This window comes from Suricata suricatta, chromosome 2 (assembly GCF_006229205.1).
Source record: "Suricata suricatta isolate VVHF042 chromosome 2, meerkat_22Aug2017_6uvM2_HiC, whole genome shotgun sequence".
In the NCBI taxonomy this organism is placed as follows: Eukaryota; Metazoa; Chordata; class Mammalia; order Carnivora; family Herpestidae; genus Suricata; species Suricata suricatta.
The window spans coordinates 117,539,603-117,553,024 of NC_043701.1; the positions used below are offsets into that span (position 1 = coordinate 117,539,603).

At 38.4% G+C, this 13,422-nt stretch overlaps 1 protein-coding gene across 1 annotated transcript in view; it reads right to left on the bottom strand.

Moving 5' to 3' along the window:
• Positions 1-13,422, bottom strand: part of PCDH15 (protocadherin related 15) — a 697,494-nt gene that overhangs the window by 47,296 nt on the left and 636,776 nt on the right. The window contains exons 27-28 of the mRNA XM_029919519.1: positions 11,798-12,013; positions 5,315-5,403 (exon numbers count right to left, since the gene is read on the bottom strand). Of these exons, the coding sequence (XP_029775379.1) occupies positions 5,315-5,403; positions 11,798-12,013 (305 nt within the window). The remainder of the gene's footprint in view (positions 1-5,314; positions 5,404-11,797; positions 12,014-13,422) is intronic.

Here is a 13,422-nt window from a genome sequence, read left to right on the forward strand (position 1 = left end):
AAATCTGGTGTGTATCTTATACTTAAAGCCACACTTGGACTGGCCACATGTCAAGGATTCATATGCCTCATGGCTATGGGATCGGACTGACAGTTCTAAGGTCTTTGTATCTCGCACAGAGTAAAATGTTAAAGCCTTCAAGTGGCCCCTGACATCCCACTTCCTATCTTGAGGTGACAACAGTCTCCTCCATCTGGGTTTTCGCATCAGCAGTGTCCTCTCTCTGAGAAAAGTGCCCCTACGTCCTCCTTCCCCCAGCATGGTAGCCACCGGGCTGTCTCCCTTAACTCCTTTCTGCTCGGGTTTAAGTCTATCACAAGGCTTTCCTCCATCATCCTATGTGAGATAAGACCTTTCCTCCATAATTTCACATCCCTATATATTATATATTAATTTATTACTATTCTATTTGATGTTCCCCCCATAGAATGTAAGCTCCATGGGAGCATGGACATTGCTATGTACACTCATGTTTCCAGTACTTAAAACCAGTAGCTAGTTTTTATTTAATGAACAGATTTCCAGCATGATATATGGATATTAGGATTTAAAGAGTTTAATTGGCCAGAGACCTGCCAGCTAGTCATTGGTGGGTGGGGGCTTGAGCCTAGGGTCCCTTCAAAGAGAATCAGCTTCCTGGGTGGGGGCTGGGAAGGGGGAGTTAATATACCATTTAGGAATTTTACATGAGATTTTCTCCAAAGTGTTTTCTTGTAGGAATCTGAAAAGAATAAATAAGCAATTTTTTTTCTAACCAGAGAGTATAATGCTCCAAATTAGGAATTTGCAAGTTAAAGCATACAGACTAAATTCAGGTTGTGATCTGTTTTAGGGAATAGAATTTTGCATACAGAAGTATTGTTATTAAAATCATTGATTTTAAATTATTGTTTTTAAATTTGAAATTATTGTTAACATTTAGAAATTATAATAGAAAGAAATAATGTAGTAATAAACAAAATTTAATAACATTATAAACATAAAATTTCATTAAAATATATTAGTCTCTTAACATTGATATTTATAATACTAATATTTGTCCCTTTATAGTGTCTGGACCCCCACCCCCAGCTCTAAAGCAAGGAGAGGGTAAAAATGATCAAAGCTAATGTGTTTATTGATCTGCCTTTCCATTTGACCTTTCCCCTCAACACCAGTCTTTATTACAGTAATTTAAGAAAATATAACTGCGAGCATTTACTGTTTACTGTTTCATAGATTCTCTTCCCAAGAGATTTCAAAATTCACATACTAGAAATATGTATCTCGGCTAGATTCCTAAAGTATGTTTTGTAACCTTAAATCAAGGAGCCATAAATTAGTGACACAGACACATTTCAGATGCAGTATCAATATTTCATGGAGATGGGCCCTCCTACACCAAATCAATAACTACTTCAATAAAGTCTACGGTCGCTGAATTTTCATATTGTACTTAGAAAGTAAGAGTAGTGTCTGAGCAACTCTGTGACCTTAATCTCAATTCCGATTTGTGCTGCAACACAGTATTTCTGAAAACTCCTTAATGCATACTTTTCAAAAAAATGCCATTTCTGCAGATTCTTAAAGATTTGAATTTTAGAATCCCAAACTTCTTCTATTCATTTGGGCTTCATGATGAAATTGGCGGAGAAAGGAGACATGGAATGCAAATGTTTCCCAGCTTCCTCTTCAGACAGTTTTGCCAGTCCTTTGCTGGTTATAATCCGGCTTCCCCACCCTTACCCTCACAGCAATCTGTCTTACGCCTTAACCTCAAGAATTTATAAGTAAGAGCTGGCATAGAGATAAACCCTAAATTTAACCTAAAGTACTTCAGAACATAGATGTGAAAGGCCAGCTGCAGGCACAGACTCTCACTGGAATTTGCTGAATAAGTTAATACAATTTAAAAGAAATGCGCTTCATTACAAAGGGGTATTGGTCTCCCATAAATTCTCTAAGCGCCAAATAACAAAAGTAGTAAAAAAAAAAGAAAGAAAAAGAAAACTTTCAGTAGAGCCATTTATGCCAGGGGCATCAGGAATAATCATCACCGTAAGGATAGCAATGTTCATTTACAAGGAACATTCTATTTTCTAAGCATCATGTTCTTTGCCATCAAAGGATACTGACCCCCTTTGCAAAATCTTCCTCATCATGGAACAAATGTATTAGGTCATCAAATTTTTCTTTTATCAACCCTCGCAGTTTGTACTGGTTTCATGCTTAACAAAAAACTATGGATTATTATCTGGCCTCGTTAATGGGTCTACTGGAAGAAAAAAAAAAGTGATGATCATGTGGAATTCAAGTTTCCCTCTTACAGCATAAGGATACGGGGAATATAGAAAATGTCTTTGATGAGGGCACCTGGATGGCTCAGGTGGTTAAGCATCTCACTTCCGCTCAGGTTGAGCTGACAGCTCAGAGCCTGGAGCCTGCTTTGGATTTTGTTTCTTTCTCTCTCTCTGCCCCTCACCTGCTTGTGCATGCATGCCCCCTCTCTCTTTTTTCTCAAAAATAAATAAATATTAAAAAAAGAAAGAAAAATAATCTTTGATGATAATGTGACTTGCCATCTAAGAACATCTATAGGAAACAGAGGTGCTGGTTAGTCTGGTCACTGGAACAATAAATTCTTAGTTTTATTGAACAAACTGCCATTCTGTTGTCTACTTCAGTCACTGTGTTTCTGTATTCCTCCCCTGGATACTAAGGGGGTGCGTGGTGCTTCATCCTGCTGAATCAGCCCTGGCAGTCCTTATCACTACTACTGGCAGCTTTCAAAAAGGAATCAGAAATGCTATAAACTGTTTGATTCCAACCATAAGACATTCTGGACAAGGCAAAATTACGGAGACAGTAAAAAGAGCAGTGATTGCCAGGAGAAGAGAGGAAAGGAGGGAGGAAGAGGTGGAGACACAGGAAGCTCAGGGCCGTGGGTCTATTCTGTATCCTGTATATAGTGATAGATAGATGCCATTAGACATTAGTTCAAACCCACAAAACACACACCAGCAAAAGGAAACCTCATGTGACTATGAGTTTAGGGCATTTGCGATGTGTCCAAGTCAGTTTGCTGGTTGCCACAAATGTGCCACTTCTGGGGCACAATGCTGACAGTGAGGGAAGCTGGGGGGCACATGGGACCCTACTCTGTATCTCCTGCCTAGTTTCGCTGTGAATGTAAAACTGCTCTACAAACATAGTCTATTTATTTAAATAGAAATTTTCATGCTTAAGAATATCTAAATTAACACAGATTTTTAAAAATCAACATAACCACCAAATGCTGCATAGAAGAAAGAAATTCCAACATTAATTCTGACAGTATAGATCTTGATTTTTGTGGCCCCAAATGATTCGGCCACATATTTCTGACAAATTATGCTACACTGTACACATGTACCTTTAATTTTATCAAATGCAACACAGGACTGACACCTCATTTCAGTTTTCTAGATGAGGAAGTGTGGGCTTAAATGTTAAATCACTTGCCTGAAGGGTACACAGTTGTAATAAAATTCAAACTGGTCAGTTTGAACCCGTAAGCTGAGCTACACACAAAACTATCCTCTGGAAAAACTGGCATTTCTATCCTTCCCCTCCAGACTGGGTCACTAATCTCATTTTTAGAATATCTGTTATTCATTGAATATTCACAATTCTCACTGCCCTACATCGCTTATATTATTTAGTTCTTAACAAGAATCCCTCATTAGCTTTTGTGAACAAATGGTAAGAAATGGCAAGGCCATCTGGGGAAGAGCAAATCATCTTGGTTGTGTTTCAAAACGAATGTGTAACATGAAGTTCAGCTCCTTTCACAGGGATCTGTTTCTTTTAAGACTAGAAAAGTGATGTTCTTTCTCATTCAGATCTTCCCTTCCACGTAAGAGGGGAAAAAATCATATAAACAACTATAAAATCATACTTCCACATTGCCATTTTTCAGTTTTAATAAACTTTGTCTCAATATGAGAAAGGGGAATCATGATTTAGCTTGTATAAAATTTTTGTTCGATAAAATACATCAGGTGCCTCCTGGTAACTGGAATGATGGCAGTGGAAATACAGGAAGCATCCTATCCTCATGGAACTTATACTTCAGGGGGAAATGGACATATAGTGAAAGCATTAGATAATGCTTGGAAGAAAAATAAAGCAGAATGAAGGGTTAGAGGTTGAAGATGGTTGCAGCATATTTTCATGGTACAATCAGAGGAAGTATGCTTCCAAAGATAACATTAAAGCAGCTAAGAGGCGTGTTTCTAGATTTTTTTTTAAGGTGTAAATCAGCTATTATTTTGACAGAAGTCTAAGTGTACATAAACAACTTCTGTAGAGGTAACCCAGACCAATGTCTGATTGATATTCCAAGCATAAATATTGAAAATCCCTTTTTCCATAAGACATTGTACACAGCACTCAAAGGTTAAGTTTGTGTAGTAAGAAATAATTGTTACAGAGCACATGCTTTTATTACAAAAGAAATATGCATGCGTTCATTAAGCTTTTCTTACTGTGTTTGACACATGATTACTAAAGTTCAGCCACCCAATATCTGAAGCATCTTCTGGAAACTTGGAAGTGAAAGGTATTTTGCTAGAAACAAGCCATGAGAAACTGATACCTGTCAACCTGAACTCAAGGGAAGACACAGAATTAGCAAATAAGTGTCCATCTAGACATTACAAAATGATGGAAGGCTGGTGTGGCTGGCTCAGAGTGAACCAGTAAAGACATTTGGTTGTCTTTGATGGCATTCAGAATATGAGAGAACTGGAGCTTCATAAATAGTCCCAACTTTGCCCGATTCAACAGCGACACGTTCGGTGTACACTGTTCAAAAGGTACAATGTGGCACATTTTCTGGTGCTGTTTAAAACTAGTCTTCTTGGTTTTTGAAAGAATAAGCTTTAGCCATCTAAATCCATCACTTTGAGAAATAACATTCCCTGGGCTTGCTGGATTGCTGACTCAATGAGTTTTCTGAATGGTTTGGGGCTACAAAAAAATCAAGATCTATAGTCTAATAATGTGTGTTAAGACTTCTTTCTTCTATGCAGCGTTTTGAGGTTATGTTGCTGTATTGGTCAAAGCATCCTGAATAACAGCGTCATATCACATCTAATTTCCATACCTCTTTGAAGGTCCTCTCAGAATCTCCACACATTTTAAGTGAAGCTCTCGATTTCAGGAAAAGGGTATGCTTATTATTAAGTTGGTGTTTTGTATGTTTCATCTGAACACTGTAATGATTAAAATGACCTAATCCAATAAAATTATCGCTATATGAATACAAATATATAAGTAAGCAAAAATCCATTACTCTGTAAGGTCTTCTATCTTTTTCTCCACCAGGGTCGGGGGCACGTTGGAAACGATGACCTGCATGTCCAGCTGATTGACCACAGAGACCTGCAGGGAGGAGAACCAGAGCCCATTGAGAACCTACAAGCATTTCTATGACCTGTTTCTTTCCTACTATGCACAGACCCAGTGGTTTTCCGTTTTTCATTTAGGTGTAAATATCTTTACTTAGACAATCATCATTAAATGTCAGGGCAGGTGGAGATGGATAGACCACCATCGTTTACTTAGAAATTACAGAACCCTAAGCGACTTTTATTGTTGTTGGCTTGTGTTTTTTGTTTGCTTGTTGGTTATTGTCTAAAGCATGAAAGAAGGCATGTTTATGTTTCTAATTGGGTCATTTAAGAACACACAGGATAATGGAAAACACAGGTTTTACAAATCTCAGGAGAGCATTTATCCAGTGTGACTAAGAAGCTGAGATATGAGTAGTTAGAATAATTCATTCTATGGGATCCCTATAGAGCCCTCCTGTCTGCTTTAACCAATGCTAGGCTTGCTACATCCCTGAATGTTGGCTACATGTATCATGTACAACAAAGTAACAAAGGTATTTAATTGTTTAAGATTCGTAGATTCTATTATGTTACTTTCCCAGTACAGTGTTTAGGCCAATATTTCCAGAAGTGAATAGGTCAATTTATAAGCAATTCTGCTTATAGAATTCTGCTTATAAAGACTTTTAGAAATGTTTTTCTATCACTGTTGGGATCAATCTCTGTAACAGATTAAAATTACAAAAAAGAGTCAAAAGAAGAAAAAGTACACTTGTGAAGCACAACTTTCTAAAATCAGAGGTTGCCAATGTACATATTATTTCTGAGTTATTTTAATTTTTCCTAATAAGCTTCTTAACTTCCTTTTTTAACTTAACTATTTAGTCCCATATAGTTTAGATAGTGCTGGTCAATAAAAATTTAACATAAGCCACACATACATGAAGATATGTCATTTAAAAGTTTCTGGTACCCATAATGAAAAGATAAAAAAATAGTGAAAGCCATTTAAAGCCACTTATCCCAATATATTAATAGATTACCATCCCAACACATAATCAATACAAAACAACTTATTGAGACATTTTAAGTTTTTTCTACTCCGTCTTTGAAACCTGGCATGTATTGTATACTGACAACACATCTCAAAGTCAAGTGGCCACCTTTCAAGTGCTTAGTAGCCCCAGAAGGCAAATGACTAACATACTGGGCAGCCAAGCTCTAGAGACCCTTGCCTTCTCATGCTGAGGCCGGTCACTGTCTCTCCTGACTGGTCTCTGGTGCCATCTCACTTTTCTTGAAAAGGAAAGGCAGCTTAATCATCTTTTTTAGATAGCTTCGTAGAGTCTTTGATACTACACCAGAAGTCAAGTGCTAGTCTGAGTGTGAAATTGAAAATTGGGTTTAGTTACGTTAAGACGCATTTATCTATCCTTGACATCAAATGGATCCTTACCCACAAATGATGTTTTAACGTCATGAATTGGTCATTTGGAAAATACTGGTTCATTGGATAACACAGATTCTTCAATTTTGACACATTACATAATATAATATCAAGAAAAAAGTCACATTCTTTAATATGACCATGTTTTCATGGTCTTTAAGTAATGGGAAGCTGTCTGGCTCACAGTGGTGCCTGACTAAAAGCTTTCTAACACATTATTTACTTATTTATTTTACTTTTATTTATTTTTATTTTTTTAAGTTTATTTATTTTGAGAGAGAGAGAGAGAGAGTGCACAAGCAGGGGAGGGGCAGAGAGAGGGAGAAAAAATCCCAAGCAGGCTTTGCACTGACATGTTGAGCCTGACATGAGACTATATCCCACAAACTGTGACATCATGACTGGAGCTAAAGTCAGATGCTTAACCCACTGAGCCACCCAGGCATGGCCCCCAAACTTTCCAATATTCTACTTGGCACTTGGAAGCTTTGATGCTATTGGTAGCCACAAATACTATTATTTTCCTTGAACTGTCTCCCTTCATTCATTTTTGTGTAAATGTCTATCAAATATTCAAGTTTGAATAACCATATTTTATCGCAAGTTATTTTTTCAAAGGAAAAGCTACTCCTTAAAAAACAACAGCAACAATAGCAGCCAACTGAGCTTACATGGTGCTTCTCCTTCAGACTGCCTTTACTTCCTTAAACAGCAGAAGTGCTCTAAGCATATGGCCCATCTCAGTACACAACATATTGAAAAGGTATGTAGTCAAGAGTGGAGGTTTCTTAAAATTAATCAGTTTTACTGCTTAAGAGGAAGGACACTCCTCATGCTTTTTTCTTCCTGTTTATGTATGACTATAGTGGTGCAAATACAGTACAGTAAAAAGTCAAACAATGTCTTAGCACTCTCATGAAAAATTTCTGACTTCACCAAACCCTGACATGATGTGGGAAATCCTCGGCCTTCCATGGACCACACTTTGAGAACTGCCCATTTATGTTGGGAGAGAGAGGTGCTTCATCCATTGAATGGGGACTGGGGACCCTCAGTAGGTCAGCAATTATTCTGGGCACTTCGGATACATCCGGGAATAAAAAACTTAATTAAAAACAACAAAGGAACTATCATCATCGAGTTTTCGTGTGGAAATATGAATACGAATATAAGTCCCTCGTAAAGAGAAAACAATGAAGAGGCATGAGGTGACACACTAGGCTGCAATTCGGAATCGGATGGTGAGAGGAGGCTTCACTGTGAAATATATTCTTGCCAATATTTGGAGGAGATGAGTGAGCTAGTTCTGAACACCTTGGGGGAAAGACTTTATAGACAAAAGCACTGCAAAATCTCCAAAAGGAGGACATGTATGGCTGTTTGGGGAACAGCAAGTTGGCCAATATTACTGGGTCTGAATGATTTAAATGCAGAATAGAAAATGAGGTCAATGAAGGCCAGATTATCCAGGGCCTTATAGTCTTCTGTAATGACTTAGGAATTTCTCTGGAAAACCTGAGGTGATAGGAAAAGGTTTTGAGCAGAGAAAAACACAGGACCTGAATTACCTTATAAGGGATCACTTTGGCTGCTATTTAACACCAGACTTGACTGGTGCAAGAGCAGAAGCACTAGGGCAAGTTACTAAGTTTGTAAAATGATACAAGTGAAATATGAAGCTGGTTTCCACCATGCTCTAACAGGAGAACGAATGAAAAATGTGCAGATTTTATACACACACACACACACACATATTGTATGCACATATATCATATCTATAATTGAATGTGTGGCTTAGAAGAGAAAGAAATCAAGAGCTTTTTAGCATAAGGAGCACAAAGATGATCTGGTCATTGAGTAAACCTGAGGGGACTGGAAGGGATGGCAGAGCAAAGAGATGTGATGAGGAAGAGGAGCTCAGATCAGGAAATATTAAATGGGCATCTTCATCTGACCTTCCAATGTGCACCAGATCTATGAATTTGCTGTCTGTAAATAAGCTTTGCAACCAAGACATAAATGGGATGTTCTTTAGTATATAGATGACATTTTAAAGTTTTGGTTACTGAATGAGTTTACTGAGTCTCTGAGAACAGATAGAAAAGAGAATTAATGTCTGACCCTGAAGAAACACCAATATGAAAAGGTCAGGAGAGGAAAATGAACTAGAAAGGAGACTGAGAAGGGACAAACAGTGAGGTAAGGGATGGCCACAGGAGAACTTGGCCTGAAATCCTCATAAAGATACTAACCAGTGGAGTATTGCTGATGGTTCAAATAGGATGACACCTGATATTACCAGTGAATTTAGTAACATGGAACCTCTGGATAAGGGCTTAGAGTAGAATTATAATTAGAGAGGGTTCAAGAGAGATTCCATGGTGAAGAATCAGACCCCACTCTAGCAGTGACTTTTTCTGGAAAGAGGCACACAGAAATGAAGTGGTAGTTGGAAGGAGATGTAGGTCAAGAGGGTTTTTAATGTGCTTTTAAAGATGGAACCTGGCATGATTATGGGAATAATCAAATAAAGGGGAGACTGATGTTGCTCATGGATAAAAGAAACAAGCTGACACGATGTCCCAGAGCTGGTGGGTGGGGATTGGACCTGTTGTACAGGTGGGATAGAAGCACAGCGAACTCCTCTAAGTGAGCAGGGAAGAAGGCGAGAACATACGGGTGTACATTCTGGTAGGTCAGTTGGGTTGGTGGTGGGAAATGTAGGAGTAGCCTCCTAATGCTTTAATTTTATCTTTTGGGGAAACAGAATGCCAATTAACCAGACCATGGTGAGGATGAGGAGATAACTGAGAACTACACAATAGGGACTCTTCCAGGAGTGACATGGGATGGGCTGGTAAGCACAGTGTGGTTACTGCACAATGTAAGTGCTCACTTGGGGGCTTTTATCACTTATTTAAAGTAAGACTCTACAATTGTGTAAGTTTTTGGAGACATATTCAGCATGACTAGGAGAGAGGAGAAATGTAAGAATTATTTAGGCTTATGGTTTTGCCAAATGAGAATGATGTCGGGAAAAGGGCAAAGACGTTGAATCCTTACATGACTAGGTGTTGACTGTAGTCAGTGTTGTACTACAAAGCTCCTGTGCAGGAGATAGAAACCCTGAGGGTGGAGGAAGGTGAAAATACACTAGGGTAAGTGGACTGAGGAGACTTGGAGTGTTGGTGTTAGCTGGGTACGTTGAGCATTACTTTCAAAGACTGGGAGGTTTGAAAGGGAGGTTACAGAGGGAACGCATTCACCGGAAATGGCAGAGATAGCTGGTGTTTAGTGGATGCAATAGGGTGGAAGGTAAAGACACTGGAGGGAAGGCATTCAAGGGGTTGTAAATTCAGGATACCAGAGGAATCATCTCTGTGTATGAAATTGCCAAAAATCAGGACAATGGAATTGCTGGAAATGGTAACAGTAACCAGAAACTGAATTCACTGAGTGTGTTGGGTGGGGAGGACCCAAGGTTTGGGAGATCACAGCAACAATGTGAAAGAGGAAGTAAGTGACACGCTCAGACAGGGAGGACCAAGGCTGGATCACAGGAAGGGGGAAGGTCTAGAAGTGTCCATGTCATGCTCGAGGGTCCCCCTTGGCCAGTGTGTGGTGTGAGTGTGCGGCAAAGAGAAACACAAAAGGATTGGAACAGAAGCCGCTGCTCCGAAAGCCCACAGCATGAGGAAGGTCCTAGGGGAGAACAGATTCCCAGTAAGCAGAAAGGTTTCTTCCAAATGAAAAATCTTACCTTCACTTACTCCTGCTAAAAATTTTCCAATGCTTTCCCACTACTTTTAAGAAAACGTTCCAGGTTAGATAATATGGCTGACAACTGTCACATGAGCCACCTAATGCCATGTGCAGCCCTGGCTCTAGGCTCTCAGGCACTGTCCTTGCTTGCCACTCCAGCTGAGTAATACCTCTCAGGCTGTCACCATCTGTCTTTTTTCTTGGTTCGGACCCATGTTGTTCCCTTGACATCAAAGCCTTTTTTCCAAACCCTTTCTCTCCACATTCCCTTCTCTTGATGCCTTCTCTTGATGGACAGGATTTCAGACTTATCATAAATGTTTTGCTAGGAAGTTTTCTGTATATGTATATATGTATATACACAGAGTTGAAATAAGAAACCCATAAACTTTGCATTACTTATGCACATATTATACATTACATATCATGTATGTCAAACTGCCCTTGGGAATGCTACCACCAGTATTGTATCCCGCCTAAGAAAAACTAGAGAAAAGTGATGTTCTTGACTGAAGCCAAATATAACTTAGTTAAAAATCATCAATGCCATCATTGGAAATTTAGGTCAAATAAGGAAATTACATCTACTGGAACAGGATTTTGCTTCAAAACATTTCCTTTTGTTTTCTTAATTACAAAAGGTCTAAAAGGAATTCAACAGTAATACAAATTTCATACATTTTAATTTCTCCAGCACAACTCTGTGAAGCATTTAAAAGTTTTTAAGGAGCTCCAGCCAACTGTATATTAAAAATGAGATGTGCAGACCAAATACCAATCCAATGCTTGTGGAATTGCTGTCATAGTCATATAAAAAAAACCCATATCTTACATAAAAACAAATGTGAAAAAAATGCACAGCCTTAAAGCTACATTTTTATATTCTAAATTATAGCTATTAACAATCTTGATGAAAACTAATCCCATTTAGGTTTTAGAAAACCTAAGTGGACTGAACTCAAAACTTCCGGAGTTCGGGCACATGGGTTCAGTGTCCGACTCTTAGGCTCAGGTCACGATCCCATGGTTTAAGCTGCCCTGGGACCCTGTCCTGACAGTGCAGAGCCTGCTTGGGATTCTGTCTCTCCCTCTCTCTCTGCTCCTTCCCTGCTCGTTTTCTCTCGTTCACTCTCAAAATAAATAAAGAAAACTTAAAAAAAATTCTATGAGTTGAAAGCCCTGACTGTGGGATAACTGCACACAGGTCCCCTAATCTCAGCCTGCGTTTACTCACCAGCACATCTGCTTTGCCACTGAGTCCCTGCCCATAGTTGTCAGTCGCGATGACTTGGAATTTGAAGTAGGACCTTCTCATGTTGTGGAAAAGCATAGCAGTTTTGATGAGCCCTGTATACGGTTCTACCACAAATCCTTCTTTTCCCTCTTTAATTGGCGGAATGATGAGTCGGTATGCCATGGCACTATAATTGCCGGTATCTTTATCAGTAGCCTAGGAGGGGAAAAAACACAGGGTATAAATAAGCAGGAAAAAAATAAACCTGTATTATAGGGCTTATTTCTGTTTGGAAGACTGATGTTCTTTTGTGATAATAACACAACACAACCCTCCTAACTGTCTATTGTTCTGGATATCATTGTGTAGATTTTCAGGCATTGTGTCCACAGGGATGAATGATAATGACTACCCAACTGTGAATTACAAGGACGCAGACAGTAACCAAGTCCAGCAGGTGAATCAAGTGTTTTGATTGACATGTCTTGATGCATTCCACTCTGGGCTGGGATCCAAATTGGTTTAAGGATGGAATTGATTGTTTACCTAGCCATTGTCTTGTGTAATAGGCATAGCGTGTGGTAGTGCTTTTCATCTAACTCATTTCCTAAAGGGAAAAAAATAAAATAATGCACTAAAATCTCTCAGATGATAAGAAGAATAAAAGTTCAAAACTTTTATAAATCTAGAGATATATACAGGTCCTAATTAGTTAGTGTCATGTCATAATTAGAAAAGGTAAGAATACTAATTGTTCCTTGTTAATGATTCTATATCCCGATTAATCAGATTTGTTCCTGGTTGCAGGTACTAATGATCTACATGTTAAGGTTTTTTTTTTTAATTTTAAAAAATGTTTTATTTGTTTTTGAGAGAGAAAGAGATAGTGTGAGCAGGGGAAGGCCAGAGACAGAGGGAGACACAGACTCCAAAGCAGGCTCCAGGCTCTGAGCTAGCTGTCAGCACAAAGCCCAACATGGGGCTCGAACCCACGAACCGTGAGATCATGATCTGGGTTGAAGTCAAACTCTCAGCCAACTGAGCCACCCAGGCACCCGCGTTATGGTTTCTTAATATTTAGAGTTTTAAAAAGGTAAATAGATTTTTCGATTGTTTTTAATGAAGCTCTGAGGGCAATATATTAATTAGTTTGTTTCTTTGACTTCTACTTCAGATGTTTCAGAACACAAACGAGAATTATTTCATAGTGAAATACTTGGAAGAGGAATAATGGATAGGAGAGTCTTAGTGAATTTACACAAGGTTACATACACCTGATTCATAATACTAGATACTTAAGTTTTCTATTATTATTATTTTCATCATCTAGTTATTCTTATTTTTACTAAAGATATTATTAAATGTCATGTACCAAGCACTTTTGACCTGTCATCACAATGCTAAGGATTCTGCAAAGCATCATTTTTTTAAAAGAAAAACTCTGAGAAATGTATTATTCCAATTATATAAATTAATGCTGTCTAATAAAAATTTCTGTGATGGTGGAAATGACCTAAATGCATTCTGTCCAACAGAGCCGTCAGTAGCCACTTACTACCACTAAACATTTGAAATGAGGCTCATGTGAATCAGAAACTGAAATTTTAATTGTCATTAAATTTATA